General features: G+C 46.3%; 1 protein-coding gene across 1 annotated transcript in view; it reads right to left on the reverse strand.

The window, feature by feature from the left end:
- Nucleotides 1-271: 271 nt before the first annotated feature.
- LOC135378496 (neprilysin-2-like) overlaps nt 272-18551 on the reverse strand; it is a 74512-nt gene continuing 56232 nt past the window's right edge. The window contains exons 7-8 of the mRNA XM_064611545.1: nt 9812-10167; nt 272-931 (exon numbers count right to left, since the gene is read on the reverse strand). Coding sequence (XP_064467615.1) covers nt 272-931; nt 9812-10167 — 1016 coding nt within the window. The remainder of the gene's footprint in view (nt 932-9811; nt 10168-18551) is intronic.

Raw genomic sequence — 18551 nt, forward strand, 5'->3', positions numbered from 1 at the left:
CGACAAAATCCTTCACAGGTATGACGCAGAAGGTTTATAATTTTTTTCTCAAGTACATTTTTTTAATAATTAGGGCTCACTCTTAAGTGAAACACCCTGCCGACACCCTCTTGCCCTTCTTGGGATACCGTTTCTATTTAACAGTCTTAACCGTTAATTTGATAATTTTAACCTTCGTGTCTATCAACAGAGGTCTACTTTCGAAGTCTCTCCTACAGGTATAACGGTAACATGCCCCACTTGGCAGAAATAGAATACAAACGCAATCGATTCAAAAGAAAGTACATTTATGTCCCGGGTTCATGAACGACCCGTCCTTGCAACGAAAAGCCTGTGCGAACGGCTTGAAATTCTTGAGAGCCTTATTACACCTGTCCACCGGCAAGTTCGTAACGGAATCACCGCATAAACTGTGACAATAAGACATAAAAAATATTTGCTCAGCAGAGTACGTTTCCATAGACAGGAGCAACGAGTCCGGGACTTGGCTGACCACAGACATGTAGGCGCCGTACGCAATCTCCAGGGCGGGGACTTCCGGAAAAATTCCGACAAAGCTGGAAGAGTCGCATGCGACCTTTTTCGTGTAATTTGATAAGCTGCTGTTCGACCACCAGGATTGGTATTCGCCTTTGTCGCTGAGATGAATCCCTTCGGGATCAAAGACGCGCACAATACGCAAGGCGTATGTTGCGCCAAGTCCCCCATAGTTCACGGAAGAGGTGGCGTCCTGGTAGAAGAGCGGTGCCTCAACGGTGTTCATGGCGACGGTAATAGCGTGGTCGACGTAGTGGTAGTAGACTGGATACTCTCGGATATTATGTGGCAAGGAGGTGAGCTCCGTGTACCGCACTTCGCCCAGCAAGCTATGGAAAACCTTGGCGTTTTCGGTCCAATCTCTCATGTAGTAAAATGTGGCGCTTGGGAACACCTGCGTGTGCAAACAACAACTTTATTTTGAACCATACTGACCGACACATTGTCACATACTGCGAAACATGATACAGTGTGAAACGTGTTCCTTCTTTGGCTCGAATTTCAGGTTTCTGAGGGATTTGTGTTGTTTCGTTTATTGTTCATTAGAGGTTCATGAGAGCATCTCGATTATGTATCACGAAACTTTTGCGTCCCACCTATAACCACCAGGCGAATTTTTCGAATTCCGGAAGTAAAATTCGTGCCAACATGGAACATTCAAACACGCAAGAGAGTTAAGAAATTTTCCCAAGATGGAACTCAATGGCACAGAAGAGGTGCAGTTTCTTCTGTCCTTCGTCAAGTTCGTCCGCTGGATCGTTCCGCGTAATACCTTGCGGTCTATAATGTAAACGCCTGAGTCTGTGCACTCAGAGGGACTACACGAACACACGACTCAAACCAGCACTCAGACCAGCGAAGTTTTCAAGCAGCAAAGTTTTGAAAACCTTACTGGTTTGATTGCTGGTTTGAGTCGTGTGTTCGTGCGTCCCTCTGTGCGCCCAGACTCCGGCCTTTACATTATGGAGTTCATCCACTAGCTGGCCTGCAAATACGCCATCTTGTCAGCTACCCTGCGGTGGCTGGTTTCACGTCAGTTCAGGCAGGGAGGTCCCATCGAGCTCCTGGATTTTCATTATATTTTTATATTTAGAAACTCATCGTACATGATGATCAACCTCTGTAAAATGAATACATGGCACCGAATAGTTTTCGTGCAAAAAAATCGGGAACATGCGGTCCTAAATTCGAGGGTTTGTTTTACCGTGTTTGCACGCGTATATCTCTTGAGTGTTAAGATATTGTAGTGATTTTTCTATGTATTAGTATGCCTACAGGCTAACAGTCCGAGCGCAAATTCTGGCGCGCAGGTGCAACACTCTGTGCTATAAAAAATAACGAACATGTTCGCTTTCGCAGTTTTGTTCCAACTTTGACGTGTGATTTTTCTGGCTGTAGATGTCCTTCACTACCATATTTGGTATCAGTTCACTCGGCTTTTAATGCTGTTTCATCTCATGTATCCATCGTGCGGGTACCTCCTACAAGTATCTGCTGAAACAGGCAAATGTTTAGGCATATGTTTGGCATATTAGGTTTTTCGGCCTATTTTATTTCGGCCTGTTTTTCGGCCTATATTAGGTTTTTAGGGTTTTAGGCCGTTTCTCGAAACGGCCCGTTTTGATTTCAACTATATTTTGCCAGGTAAGACCCTGCACCTGATGTAAAAAAAAAACTGCTTCAAAAGGCGTACACTGGCGATTAGCGCATTAAAACGCGACCCTACTCTGCGTGTATACGTGTCAGAGCCCGGCTAGTGGTACCGCGGGATGGCGTATCTCAGTCGAGTCGTACACGGAAAGGGACAACTTTGTAATCAAAAGTAGCAGTTTAGGTCGATATATTTACAAGACTGCGAGAGCGGAAGCAGCATTGTGCAATGACAGCGACAAACGATTTCACTCAGGCACCTTTTCATTTCATTTACATTTTGCCAGGACATGGCCCGATCTTAGCCGTTTCACCTGACCTAAAAAGGAAAAAAAAACAGCTTCAAAAGGCTTACACTGGTGATTAGCGCGTTAAAACGTGGCCCTTCTCCGCGTGTGTACATGTCGGAGCCCGGCTGGCGATACCGCGGGATGGGGAACCTCCTGTCGTTGCATCCTCTGTATGGGCAAGGCTGTCTGGCCATATCCTTGCCTCAGCTATTCGTCGGCAAACTTTTGACATCCTGTTGAAGAAAGAATCCACGTATGGGAGTTTGCTATTTCCCCAAAAGCATCTAAATGAAATCCTACCTTTGCCGTAAAGCCGCATTTCAACGACTAAGTGGTCAGCGAAGGAAAAACCTCTCTTTTGCACGCTGCGTACACGGTGACATGCATACTGTACAAATAAATATCGAGTTAGGGGTGTCTTTTTCCCGCAAGTTCCTACGAAGCGTGCTTTATTTCATTTTCCGATATTTTTAAGTTATGCAGAGGGCTTTCAGCCCAAAACGCGTGGTTTGTGCTGCGGTTGCAGCACAGTACATTTCTTCTCAAAGCTAAGGAAACGCGCGGGTTCTTACATTTGTCACAATTACATTAGAGACGTTCAGAGCAAAGTTATACGGGAGAAAAATACTAATCCGCCTTCCACCACGCACATAATTTACTTCGATTTCACTGAAAGCAAATTGGAGATTAGCTATGCCTAGCGAAATACAAGCGTGTCACCGGGAAAAACAGATTTCACAACTCATATGTGCGTTAACAGCTGACACGGAAACGCGAGTGAGCACATTGAGCGATTGAGCCCACTAACTGTTAGCTTCCGTCGGTATTGAAGAGTGGCTTGCTGAGAATGTTCCTCTACCGGCTAACGATTTACGTGTCAGATGGAGCGGCAAGACATTTTAAAAATCGGTATAGGCGCTATGAGCTCTCCAAATCTGTTTTTGCGAGCGCGACATGGCTGTTCACAGGAACACGCTGCGACAAAAGTGCGTGTGTGACAGATTCGGTGGAATAATGAAGCACCATGCCAGGACACCTAACTTGCGTTCACCCGAGCAAGATGCCATCCTATGCTCACAAGATATGATGACGCGCTTGCCAAAACATCTAAAGGGCATTACTCCAGTTACGCGCTGAGGACGTGGCCTCTTTTAGAATACAAAAAGAAAAGGAAGGGGTAAATGTATACCGCATCAGAGCGGCATACAAGGTTGGCATGCGTGGCAAAGCGAGACTTCGGAAAGTGGAGGCCGAGAAACATTCACTGCTCGTACCGTGGACAGTGAATGCAGGAAAGTGACGTTTTCCCAACTGAGTGAAATCATTTGTCGCTGACATTGCAAAATGCTGCTTCCGCTTTCGCAGTCATGTAAATATATCGACTTAAACTACTACTCTTGATTACACAAAGTTGTCCCTTTCCGTGTATGACATCGACAGAGATACGCCATCGCGCGGAACCGCCAGCCCGGCTCCGACACGTACGCACGCAGAGTAGCTAGGGCCGCGTTTTAACGCGCTAATCGCCAGTGTACGCCTTTTGAAGTAGAATTATTATCTTACTTCTGATGCAGGGTCTAACCTGGCAAAATATAGATGAAATCAAAAGGGGCCTTTTCGAGAAACGGCTGCACAAAATCCTTGTTTTTCCGAAATACACCTAAACATTTGCCTGTTTCAGTAGGTACCTGCTGGAGATACACGCACGATAGATATATCAGATGAAAGCCCATTAAAACCTTATACCAGGTAGGTATGGTAATGAGGGACATCTGCTGCCAAAAATCACGCGTCGAAATTGAAAGAAAACTGCGTGCGAGAGCATGTTCTCCATTTTTATAGCACACACCGCTGCACCTGCGCGCCAAAATTAGCGCTCAGACTGCCGGCCTGTAGGCATACTATAAGCCATTAAAAATTACTCCAATATCTTTTAAAACTCGGGAGATATAAGTGTACAAACACGGCTAAACCGAAATCCTCGAATTCAGGGCCGGATTTTCTCGATTTTTTTGCACGGAAAATATTCGGTAGAACTTTGTCATTTTATCGCTGTTGATCATCATGTACGATGAGCTTCTAAATATCAAAAAATAATGAAAACCCAGGAGGTCGATGGGACATCCCTGCCTGAACTGACGTGAATCCGGCCGGTATTCTTTCTTTGAAAAGCAAGAAGGAAGAAAAACGGGACTGTAGAACGCCCATGCAGATGAATAGCCTCAGCTAAAAGATATCTTTTTCATGATTTCGAAGGACGCTATGGGTAGCCATTAAAGGAGCACAGAAATGATCGGAATAAAATATGACGGGGGAAGTAGAAACTACGATTCGGAGCCCTGCGATACATATTCGCACAAAAAGTTTGAGCGTAGCGCGCAATCCTGGCGCTCGAGGGAGCTTTAAATCTCGCGGCAGAAATGCCCCCTCTCTCGGCTGCCAGACGCTGACGTCATGTGGCCGCGCCGTCCTTTCCTTTTTTTTTTTTTTTTTGCGATTTGTACGGCGTCGCGGCGCCGGCAAGCCGATCGACCAGGAAGCGTTGTTCTTCATCGGACGTCGTGGAAAGGACAGGTGATGAACTGAACACTCTACAGGCGACACGTCTGCTCTCCTTGACAAAACTTTTTATGGAGTTGGAGCCTAAGCTTCGCCAGCTTCGATTTCACCACACGAGACTGGTAAGGGATGCTGCTAAGTGTGAACAAACATTGGGATTGAAATAGAGTGCTTCTTCTTGGTTACAAATGCATAGTCATGAAGATGCGGCGCAGAGACCACTGTTGTCATTTGAAGAGGTCGTGGACCATCCTGACTTCTCCGTGTTGTGGTCAACGCTATGGGCTCTGAACCGAATGGACACTAGCATCTCTGAGGCGCAAGAGCGGGCCGATGAGTGCATAGCTGTGTAACATTGCACTTACAATATCTTACTGATAGCAGGAGTGCGACACCTCCACAAGCACAACAACAAGGATTCCAAAGTAAAGTCAGTAGAGTTCATCTGCTCGCGATCTGTGGGAAACCCCAAAACACATGGCCAAAGAAGCGTTTTTTTTAATGGTCATATGCAGCGCACAACAGTGGTACATGGTATAAATCTCTAACTGACAGGAATGGTATCTAGTCGTATCATATACAGGGTGTCCCAGAAAACGTGTCATTGAATTATAATAAAAAAAACTACACCACCTAGAGTGATGCGGTCAATGGCATTTGTTCTTACTGGGTTTTTGCCACCTTCTCATGTGAATGTCGTGTAACGTAAGTTTAATTATGTACATTTTTGCGAGCTTAAGTTCGAAACTTGCCTAGTAAAGGTCACTTTTTTACCCCACCAATGTGAAGAGCGTGTCTAATTTAGTGAAATTAATGATAATTGACAGGGATATTCAGGAGCTATTCCATCGGAAAAAATAGCCGCACATCATGCTCTACGGAGGTCGCACAGAATAGCGCACGATGAATTTTTCAGCGCAATCTTTGTCAGTCCGACGAAAGGAGGTTGGAAACCCAGCCCTCCCCGACATCGCAGAAAGAGATAAAACAGGCACGGCTTATCACGTCCGACTGTCACTGGGATAACGCTTTCCCTCTCCCAATTTTAGGAACTGTTACTTTTTCTACTATCACTCTGTGGGCTGGCTTCGGAACCTCCTTTCGTCGCACTGAGAGCCATTGCGCTCAAAAAGTCATCGCGCGCTATGGTCCGGTGTGTATGGTCCAGCCTGTACCCATAGGGCAGTACCCTAAGGAGAATACCGTTCAACGTCGTAATGGCTGATCTAAACTCAATCATTCCTCGAGATGGTCGCGTTCCTTCTATATGCTGCTGATGTTCAACTGTTTGTCTGTCTCCAACAGCGGGAAACTCGCGATGTGCCATTCTGCGACGCCTGCATCTCGCATTAAATAACATCTACAACTACCTCAATGAATGTCTCAAAATATCCGAAGAATGTTGTACACCCAGCCGGCCCACGCGTAAGGCTATCACGATTTTTTCGATTGTGAAGTGGAAGCAACAGGCTTGGGGGCGGCACGCTTCCATTGACTTCGAGGCGTGATCATCCGCTGAGACTTTCGGCAGACTCACCGCATGAAGCACCTTGATGACAAGGCGTTACGACGAATTTCCGCTGGTCAACATCTTCCTAGGCCAGGATGGAGTATCTTATAGAGAACAACGATAGGGCTAGGACGAGCAATCTCGTCTCACAAAGCCAGTGCAGGCGACTGCGATTTCCAATTTAATGCAAGGGCTGACCCAACGGTCTCGGATGCAGCTCAGTGTTACTTTTACTAGTGGCATACGAAACCGCTTGCGAGAGGTGGACTCAAGGAACTGTCGTCACTCCGTTAACGTTGACATCCTGGAGTGCTTCATCATTGCCCGCGGTACTAAACTTCTAGGGCTATACACTTACAATACTTAAATTCAGCTGGTCTCGTCTCAGCATTCGATATATCCCGGGATCCCGCCTCTTTTTCACGTCCTGCAGCCTCCAGGTTTTCTATAAGAAAGGTGGATTGCCGGACTTAAGGGGAATACTACAAACCTAGAGTTGGCGCAGTCGTGACGCATAACTGTGGGACGATTACGTGTTGTTTGATTTTTAGCGCTGGTTTGAATTACCTACAATTCTTTGTTCTTAGGTGCCTCAGAAGCAACCCACGCGTACGTATATTTTCTTCCTTGCGCGGGACCGGCAAGCGGTATTCGATTGTTCACGCCAGTGACACACGCGTTGGGCTCCGTCATAGCTTAGCACATAGGAGTATATAGTATCGGCTGTGTAGGGCCTTGAAACGTGAGAGCAGCAAAGCTTCGACCAGTCTGTGGTTATATTTCCTGTGTGCATATCGGATGGACTCAACGCTTATGCGGCGAAATACTCAAAGCTCTCGCACCTTTAAAACAAGGTGAACTGCTTGCTTGGCAACTAAACTACCGGGAGTTTCGTAGGTCCGGCTTTTTTTCAACATTAAGTAACTGGCCGCATCAGTTTCCGGTTGTGCGCCAGGTGTTGATAATTAAATGATTAATTTAAGTGGAAGGTTGGTTCCGCATTTGGTGCCATTGTGAAATTGATTGATGCTACACGCGACCACTGCTCATAAAACAGCCTTTCATTTGAGAATATAAAAAAGACATGGTCACTTGTCCTATAAAAAGCGTTGAATATTCAACGTGTACTCGACAAACGTTCGCCACTTGGAAGCGCGCAATATAGGTTTCAAGGTCAACTTCTCGATGCCTAAAAGGAAACTCCCTACAAGAGGGCCTATGCCCATTCTAATATAGACTTGGCGAGCCTGTCAGGATGCTACATGCAGGGGGCGCAACTTTTTGACGAGAATAGGTGGTGCGAAAAGAGATAGTTGAAATGAAGATAGTAAATATATTAAAGCTAGTAGTTTGAAGGAACTGTGTATATTTACAATATGACAATATTATTTTGTTCCATCAGTTTAGTGCATATTTATTACAGTAAATGAAAGAAATGAAATTGCTTTTAAATATAGTGTTATTGCTGAAGCAAGTCTGTGGGTGAACGTTGCAGCGGCAGCAACAGAAACCGGAGTTTGCGATTCTCCGACCATGACAGATTCTTGGAATGGACCCATGTCGCGTCGATGGGAAGGTCAACGTGGTCGTCACGGACAATTTTTCGAAGTTCGTGGAAGTGAAGCAGTTACAAGTAACCACTACCAAAGACATTATTAGGGTTCTGAACCTCATGTTCACCAGGTTTGGTACTTCTGAGACAATACGCTCGCATAATGGTCCGCAATGCGCCTCGCAAGAATTCAGGGCGTTCCCGGATAGTTGGGGCATACAACTAGTGACGTTAAGCATTTATCATCCGCAAAGCAATGGCGAGGAAGAGAGAGCAGTCCAGACGGCAAAGAGGTTCGTGATGAAGTCTCCTAACATCTCAGCTTTGCTCACACACAGAACGATCCCTGGCCCGGAGGGTTTTCCCCTGCAATAATCCTTTTGCGATATCGTTATGTGTGTGCCAGAACCATGCATGTCCGTCGGATGGACTGTCATGGTGCATTTCGAGGACTCTCCGGACAACGTGTCGCTTGTTATCATCTTGGTTAGGATAGGACGGTATCACGGGCGGCAAGGCGGCGAGTCGTCTCACGACTCTGTTCAACACAGGACGATGGTACGAGAAACAGACGTAATTGAGGCACTTGATGCTGGAGTTGAGTGTAAAAGTGAGATCTAAAAAAGTATTGCGCAGAGTAGGACCCATCGTCACCCGTGTCGCGCAATCGATGTTGAACATGTCCTTCATCAAACAGACGAAGTGTGTGTTCCGCGTTATGTCCACATTAAAGTCGCCACGTAGGACTATCGATATGTCGGCGACCACTTGGAGAAACAGATGAGCACTGTTGTTGGCGATGTAAATATCCAATGACTGAAACAAGAGCATACCGATGTCATGTGACAGCGAGACGGAGCCGAGGACGAACCTCAGATAGAAGAAAATGTCCTTGGGATCCGTTGAGACGAGACTGCAATCTCCTTGGTAGAAAGACATTTCTCCTAGGGACATTCCGCGGGAATACGAGTGGCCGGGGTTCGGACCTTCCCTGGAACGTCCGTTCCCTGGCAATATCTGGATGTAACACGGAGCTACGCGGATATCGCACGGGGTTAGTGCATATACCCGCGATATACTACTTACTGTTACCAAAACAAATGCAGACACAGCCGATAGAATCATCGTGTCGACGAAGCTTTAAAAATATTAGGAAAAATCTTTCCATGGAGCAGTAGTGCAAGCAATACTCTGCCCAGCGACCGTTCGGTCGTATTGCAAGACACGATCCACCAAGGCAGATCGCTTTAACAGGAGAACAGTCTGACATCTGCCCCCATCGTCACGTAATTACGCGGTGTTGGTGAGAGACCTGAACATCCTTCATTCATTTCCAAAGAGAAGACAGATACTATACACGGCTTCCACGAATTCGAGAGTGCTGTTCACTTCAAGAGGGGTGAAGGTTTATTCGATTACGCACACAAAGAAATATTGAAGTAAGGAATTGCTTGGAGTAGTAAATCGTCGTCAACATGACGTCTGTTTCTTACTGGTTTCGTTTAGGATATCAGTTGGTCGACCGAAATTAAAGCTTCCACACTGCTACAAAATCTCGCGTTTCTCTCCCTCCCCCCCCCCTGCGCGGAGAAAGCTTCTAAGCCTGTACACATTTCTAAAATACAAAACGATTTCACTTTAGTTTTTTGTTCAGTTCTGACCCTTATTGCTTTATTTGGCTGAACACAAAATAAATAGCAGGAGTTGACTCACGCTGTACAAATCCTGCAGTTTGGTATTTGTCATAGCTGCTGGCCAAAGCGTGCGCTTCAAAGTCTTCAGTTTAGCCACCGACTGCTGCTTGCTATTGTCGTCTATCCACGGAGAACTCGCAAACATGTGCATCGTATGGTTCTCTATTGCGTCCAGGATCTCATCGACTTTCTTTCGAGCCGATTCGGTAAAGGTCTTCGCCACGTGGTCAGCCACAATAAGGGTGCGGTATACGTCCTCCACCAACAACTCACAGATCGTGGGGCTGTACTGGCTGGCCAGTTTAGGGTCGCCAAAATGGATGATGTTCGCTCTTGCGAAGGCTATCCCTGCATACTGTTGAACAAACCACCAGCCTGCGAAAACAACGGCAAATCATTGATTTTGTGTAAACATCGAATACGCATTATAAGTACGACGAAGTGTACGAGCATTGGATGACTTGCGGCACCTGCACTAGTCAATGTTCTACTTCACACACCCTGGTTCAGCGGTGTTGAAAGGTTGGTCAATATGCTCAGGGACAATACATGAGGCATATCATGAGAAGACAAGTTTGATTACAAAACCAGTGTCGCGAAAACCTCACTGAACTCTTTCTAGTCTGTTGCTTGTCCCATTTGCACTTTCAGTGGCTTTACTGACGACGCTGGCTACTACGTGGCTACGTTTGGTTGCCTATGAACACATACGGTACGCGCTGTCAAAGAGCTTGTTTACATCCCCTTGCATCAACTTGTTTTTTTTTTTTTTACATACTGGAGGCATTATTTTTATTGCATTTCCTTTTTCCGATGTGTCCCGTTACAAGATCTCTATCTAGGTATATGTCATGAATACTCTTCCAATGTACCTTTTATTCCACTCTACAATACCGCTTGGTGAAACATGTAACGAGTTGTTGCTGTACATGCTTTAATTTCCCTTTTTTTTCTAGCTTTAAACAGTTCAAGAACTGCTTGAATTTTAATTATAAGCCTAGTGTGTACAGTACAACAACTTTATTTAAATAATGATGGTGCATGGGGAGTTTTGTGTGCACAGTACGATTACCTGCTCTCAGTTGAGTATATGTTTGTTCACGCTACGTGACGGTATTTTCCAGAGTTCGAGGTAACTCGTTACTGTAACTAAGTTCGTTTTTTGGTAACTTGTAACTTAACTCGGTACTTTTGCGCCGTCGTAACTTTCAGAGCAACTCGCTCCTTTTTCAGATAACTTTGCCAAAGTAACTTAAGTTCTGTTCCAAGTTACTTTTAACTCGCTTTTCACTGACGTCTACATATTTTCTTGCTTTCTCTCGAGTTCCTTCGTGGCATTTTTGGCCATAAAACGTGATGTTCAACCAACGACAGTACTTTATTCAGGAAGTAAGAACCGCTGTAAGTTACTTTTAACTCGCTTTTCACTGACGTCCACATATTTTCTTGCTTTCTCTCCGGTTCCTTCATGACATTTTTGGCCATAAAACGTGATGTTCAGTCAACGACAGTACTTTATTCAGGAAGTAAGGACTGCTGCCATTGAAATGAAGCTGAACCACTGTGCGCCCACAGGGAGTAAGATGCAAACCGTTCGAATAGACCTCTACCAGAGAAACGTCATCATGACATTGGTAGACAGACTGAAACCGAGACAAATCTGAAGGAGAGGGCTGGGTTCCACGAACCGGCACTTGTTCGCTGCCTCCCATTGAAAGAAAAGTAGGACCGAGGGTCGCGTCCCTTTAAGGGACCATATCTTATTCCCCTCAAGACCGTGGCTTTCGGGACCTTTGTTCACCTCTAGCTTCGAGCGTAGTTCAATTCTACCAAATTTGGGCGCTGTCAAACACTACGACGTCATTTGTTTACAAACAGGGAGAGGACTATTGTTGGACATAAACGAAAGCGATCTAAGCGTGTTGCACCCTTTCATTTCTTCTTTTTTTTTCTGTCAATAAATCCCCCCACACCCTCTGCAGGCAACTCAAGGTCTAACTCAACTGCTCACGCGCGCTGGACCTGCATAATGTTATTTTGTGTCCGAAGTAACTTGGAAGTAATGCGTTCTTTTTTTAAAGTAATTCAGTAACTGGCCGGTTTCACGTCAGTTCAGGCAGGCAGGTCCCATCGACCTCCTGGATTTTCATTATTTTTTTTATATTTAGAAGCTCATCGTACATGATGAGCAACAGCGGTAAAACAAATAATTTCTACGGAATAGTTTTCGCGGAAAAAAATCGAGAAAATCCGGCCCTGAATTTAGGTGCTTCAGTTTTGCCGTGTTTGCGCGCGTATAACTCCCGAATCTTAAAAGTTACTGCAGTGAAATTTTTTATGCTTTAGTATACCTACAGGCCAGCAGTCCGAGCGCAAATTTTGGCGCGCAGGAGCAACGCTTTGTGATATAAAAAATGTCGAACGTGCTCTCTCGCGCAGTTCTGTCCCAACTTCGACGTGTGATTTCTCTGGCTGTAGATATTACTCACTGTCATATTTGGTATCAATTCACAGGGCTTTTAATGCTCTTTCATCTGATATATGTATTGCGCATATACCCCCTAAAGGTATCTGCTGAAACAGGGAAATGTTAAGGTATATTTCGAAAAAACAAGGAGTTTGTGCGTCCGTTTCTCAAAAAGGCCCCTTTTTATTTCATTTATATTTTGCCAGGACATGGCCCGATGTTAGACCTTTCATCTTACGTAAAAAAATTCTGCTTCAAAAAGTGTACACTGGCGATTAGCGCGTTAAAACGCGGCCCTAGTCTGCGTGCGTACCTGTCGGAGCCCAGCTGCCGGTACCGCTAATGGCGGGCCTTCTGTGATGTCGTACAAGAAAGGGACAACTTTGTGTACTCAAAAGTGGTAGCTTATGTCGATATATTAACAGGACTGCGAAAAAGCAGTATTTTGCAATGACAGCGACAAATGATTTCACCCACTTTCTATGAAAAAGTCACTCTTCTGCATTCACTGTCCACGGTACTAGGTATGAATGTTTCTCGGCCTCGACTTTCCAATGGTTACTTTGTCACGCATTCGAACCTTGTATGCCACTTTGATGTGGTATACGTTTACATATTCCCTTTTCTTTCTTTCCCTTTTCTATTTTTTTTCTTTTCCAGAACAGCCATGTCGCGCTCGCAGAAGTAGATTTGGAGAGCTCATAGAGCCTATGCCGGTTTTTAAAATGGCTCGCAGCTCCATCTGACACGTAAATCATTAGCTGCAACAGGAACATTCTCGTCAAGCCATTCTTCAATAGTTATGGAAGTCGACAGTGACCGTGCTGAATCGTGACACAAGCCTTCGCTCACAACACCAAAACTGTGTGTTTTCGTGCAGCTGTTACCGCACATGTGAATATGGAAATCTGTTTTCCCCAGTGGCACGCTTGTATTTCGCTAGGCATGGCTACTGTGCTGTTTTGAGCGAAATAGAAGTGCATTAGGTGCGTCTCTCGTATGACTCTGCTCTGAACGTCTATAGTGTTACTATGACAAATGCGAGAACCCGCCCACTTCCCTAGCTCTGAGAAGAAATGTACTGCTGCAAGTTCAGCACAGAACACGCATTTTGTGCTAAAAGCCCTCTGCATAACTTGTAAAATGAAGTAAAGCAAGCTTCGCAGGAACTTGGGGGAACCGTGGAAAAAGCAACTCCTGACTCCATATTTATTTGTACAGTATTGGTATCACCGTGTGCGGAGCTTGAAAGAGTGAGCTTTTACCTTCGCTGACCATTGAGTTTGACCTAGCCGTTGAAATACGGCTTTACGGCAACGTAGGATTTCATTCAGATGCTTTGTTGGAAATAACTAACTCCCAGGCGTGAATTATTTCTTGAGCAGAACGTGAGAAACTTGCTGACGAATAGCTCAGGTAGAAGGCTAGACAACCTTGCCCAAACAAAGGGAGCATCGACTCGAGGCCCGCCATCCCGCGGTACCGGCAGCCGGGCTCCGACACGTACGCACGCAGACAAGGGCCGCGTTTTAACGCGCTATTCGCCAGTGTACGTCTTTTGAAGCAGGATTTTTTTACGTAAAATGAAAGGTCTAACATCGGACCATGTCTTGGCAAAATATAAATGAAATAAAAAGGGGCCTTTTCGAGAAACGGACGCTCAAATTCCTTGTTTTTTCGAAATATACCTTAACATTTTCCTGTTTCAACAGATACCTGTAGGGGTTATATGCGCAATACATATATCAGATGAAAGAGCATTAAAAGCTTAGTGAATTAGTACCAAATATGGCAGTGAGTAATATCTACAGCCAGAGAAATCACGCGGGACAAAACTGCGCGAGAGAGCATGTTCGACATTTTTTATATCACAGAGCTTTGCTCCTGCGCGCCAAAATTTGCGCTCGAACTGCTGGCCTGTACGTATACTAAAGCATAAAAAAAATTCACTGCAGTAACTTTTAAGACTCGGGAGATATACGCGCGCAAACACGGCAAAACTGAAACACTCGAATTCAGGGCCGGATTTTCTCGATTTTTTTCCCCGAAAACTATTCCGTAGAAATTATTTGTTTTACCGCTGTTGGTCATCATGTACGATGAGCTTCTAAATATAAAAAAATAATGAAAATCCAGGAGGTCGATGGGACTTGCCTGCCTGAACTGACGTGAAACCGGCCAACTGCAAGTTACATTTCAGGCTGAAGAACTTCGTTATTAACTTACTTACATTTTGCACACGGTAACTTAACTTAACTTGTATCCAGTTCTTTTTGACGGGTAACTTCTCAATCTATGGTATTTTCTTTATGCTGCCTTCTGACCAATAATGCCTGTAATGTGGTTTACTCTTCACAGTTCGTGATGCTGAAGGGCACGTCATTATTGCATTTGTGATAAGTGTGTATTTTTTCAATATCTGCTTACCTATCTTCGTTCGCATAACTGGCGAGCTTAAAAAACTATACCATACCATATCATCCACTCACAATGATACCCAGTGCCACTAGTTTCACATTTCTTCCTTCGCGAATACAACTGTTGATGCCTTTCACCATGCTGCTAAAATATGTAATATAGGGGATGCATTATACGAGTGACCAGAATAAGATTCAACAGACATGTAGAGTAGAGATATGCAGTACGTTTTTAAACGTGGTAGTACACGTTCCATGCTTGCTTTCCGGCATCTTCCGCTGCTATGAGCAATTAAAGGAGCTTGGTATGCTGTACGTCAGACAAAGCATGGAACAAACAGCTGCGCGTACCTTAGAGTATACAGTGCTGGATTAAAGGTTACGGAACACTCTTCGGCGCATTCCTTCTTCAGAGTGACACGTTAGCAACTATTGGTATCATACGAACGTACAAACAGGTGACTGGGTTATCTAGGCCGATTCGCTGCTAGCTTGTCATTCTGAGGAAGGAATGCGGCAGAGCGTGTGCCGTAAACTTTTGTCTAACACTGTACCACTGCACAGACTTCGTGTGACTCGCACATATATACAAAGCTCGATGTTCACAGGTTTCACGAGACAAGTAACTCACCACTGACGCATTCAATTAATGCACACCCGCAGGCAGGCATGGGTCCAGACTCTTGCTTGGGAGTGGGGGGGGGGGGGGTTCTTCGTCGGAGCGAGGAGTGAGAGATGGGAGAGAGCACCAACTGACTTTTTCTTGGGGGGGGGGATCGCATAAGCCCCCCCCCCTCCGGATCCGCCGCTGACCGCAAAGCACCAGTGAACAGCGGCAGACGCTGGAATCTCGACGGTTCTGCCAATGGATGGATGGATGGTAGTGCCCCCTGGTGCCTCTTTGTATCGAGGGTCCAGCACAGGACTAATTCCAGGCGGACGGGCGACGGGCTAGATATACTTAAAGGAAAAAAAGTGGATCTACGTTTCTCATTCACTACTGTTCGTGGTGCACGTCCCCGATGTCTTGTACGCTACCTCGCTGCTGTTGGTCAAGCGCGCCATGTTGCGTCAATGTTGCTCGCTGCCGACCACGGCGCCACCATTCTGACAACCTCCTCTTTGTGCTGTCGACAGCAAGCCTCCCATTCAGTGAGTGCTCGAACCGAAGCGCTACCTTCAAGCCGATGTCTAGGGTTTCACCGAGTGCAGGGCACCGAAGCACGACGTGCTCTAGGGATTCCGGAACCCGTAGATCGCAGAAGGTGCACGTGACGTCCAGCTCTTTGTACTTGCTAACGAATCATCTCGTTCGGAGGACTCCACTGAGTGCTTCGAAGAGTAGCGAGCTGCCTCAACTATTATCGTACAATGAAGCTTCTGCGCATGCCTCTTGCTTACATTCGCAGTAACGTTGGAGTGATGGCTTGAGTTCCGCCTTTCGACGCCATTCGAATGTCTCAGCTTTCGCAACAGTGTCTCTTATTATTTTCTGGCTAAGGGTGTTGTGGCTAGTGTAAGTCATTTGGGTAGGTATGCCGTATTTCCAGCACAGCTTCCTCGTACGTAGGATCCACTTTGTTGAGAGCCCGGAGAAATGCATGGCCTTAAATATTTCTCTCGGCCAGCGTCCCTCGTCCATGGTGCACAAACGTAGCTCATAACTGTCAAGTATATTCGGACAACGTGTCCGACAGAAGTTTGTTGGACAGTTAGTTTTGGTTTTCTTCCTCCTTTTGTCTGTTTGGCCTGCCGCCGCGCGCTTTGAGCGGACCGCGCTGGCTCGTTCATTAAAACCGTAGTTCTCTATCGAACAGTACTGGTTGCCTTTCTCTTCTCCTGGCATCCTACCCAACAGGTTATGGGCCCAGTACACGCTGGACAGTGAGACGACGAAGCCTTCCACTGACCAGGCGTACCTCTACGTGGGTGCTGAGGACACGTCCGACGGCAATAGGAGCTTTGCGTTGACCCGGCACATTGAAGTTGACGTCTAGAACACATCTATCAGTGCGACGAAGTGGGACGACGACGTATACCACTGGACAAGCGCACTTCGCAAATGAGGAGCTAAGCTACAGCGACATGTCTTTGAAAGACGAACTCCGAATTCCGAAGCTGACGTCAGAAAACTATCATGCCTGGTCGATCCGAGCAAAAGCTGCAATGGTACAGAAGGACTGTTGGGAGGCAGTTGAACCCGGATACCAACAAGCACCCTTGACTAATGAAGAGAAGAAGGTTAACGATAAAGCCCTCACGTTTCTCTTCCTGGTGGTCGAGGACAATTACCTTGACGACATCGGTACCTGTACCACTGCAAGAGATGCGTGGAACATCCTACGCGAGATCCATACGAAATATGGTCTGCTACATATCCTTCAGCTTCTCCGAGACTTCGTCAATGTGAAGAAGGACCGAGAAGAACCTATGAAGGACTACTTGAGCAGATTGATGGATCTGCATCGGAAATTATCCAACGGGGGTTACGAATTCACTGACAGGGAAGTCGCCTTGGTGATGTTGATGGGGTTGCCGGAGGAGTATGAACCGCTTATTCTGAAGCTCGAGCAAGACGAGGCAACGCTCACAACAAAGGCAGTCAAAGCAAGGCTCTTGATCGAGGAGAAGCGAAAGCAGAGGCGAGATGCAGAGAATACGGCAGACACCGACGGTGAAGCAAAAGCCCTAGTAACTAAGGAAAAGTTTACCAAGCGTGGCAAAACTTCGGAGGAGAAGGCGTGGGACAAGAGACATAGCGGAAAGCCGGGAGCGAAATGGGACCCGCCGAGAAGACGCGTAAGGTGCTACGCATGTGGGAAGTTTGGACACGTGGCCAAAGATTGTGACGCAGATGATGCTGAACATGGAAGCCGGCTACGTCCGCAGGACGGAACAGGCTACGCGAAGTTGACTTACGTGGCACTCTCTGCGACACGCACGAGGGCAAAAAGAAGTTCTGTTTGGCACTTAGATAGCGGTGCTACGGACCACATGACGTCGGAGAGAGCGAAGTGTGATAGGTTTTCGCCTTGCACGTCAGCCGTAGAAGCGGCAAATAAGGAGATCATGCAAGTTCTCGGAAGAGGAGATATCAACTTCCAACTTTCGGAAGAGCACGGCGGAACTTTAATCAAGCTCAAAGATGTGCTATATGTGCCTGAGTTGGATGGCAACCTTCTATCCGTCGGAAGAATTGAAGAGTTAGGGTTTAAAGTCACTTTCGATGATGGAAAAGCGGAAGTGAGAGGAAAAGACAACGAATTGGTCCTGTTGACCAGGCGTACGGGGAGGCTATATATCGTGGACGAAGACTTCCTTCCTTCAACGAGACTGTCCAAAGAAACGCGTGCGACAAGTGGTCTATGGCATCGGCGTCTAGGACACCTCCACCAGAGCGCTGTGCATCAGCTACGTCCGGAGGGAACTGACATTGAGGAGGAGAGGTGCTCAACGTGCATGCAAGGCTAGCTCAAGAGGAAGAGCTTTCCAGTTGCTGATGCCTCGACGCGAGCCACAGGACCGTTGGAGCTGGTCCATTCAGATGTCGGGAGCATCACACCCCCATCGAAAGGAGGATCACACTATTTCGTCACATTCATCGACGACTACTCGAGATACACCGTTGTGTATCCGATGAAAACAAAGGGGGAGGTGCTTAAGAAGTTTGATGAATACAGGCGAATGGTTGAAAATCTCCACAACGCAACCATTCAGATCCTTAGAAGTGACAATGGAGGAGAGTACACAGGAAAGGAGTTCCGGCAGTACTTGGTCCAGTACGGGATTCGACGACAGCTAACGGTACCTGGGACGCCACAACAAAACGGAGTAGCGGAACGGATGAACCAAACACTACTCGACATGACGCGATG

The sequence above is a fragment of the Ornithodoros turicata genome, chromosome 1, assembly GCF_037126465.1.
Source record: "Ornithodoros turicata isolate Travis chromosome 1, ASM3712646v1, whole genome shotgun sequence".
Classification (NCBI taxonomy): domain Eukaryota; kingdom Metazoa; phylum Arthropoda; class Arachnida; order Ixodida; family Argasidae; genus Ornithodoros; species Ornithodoros turicata.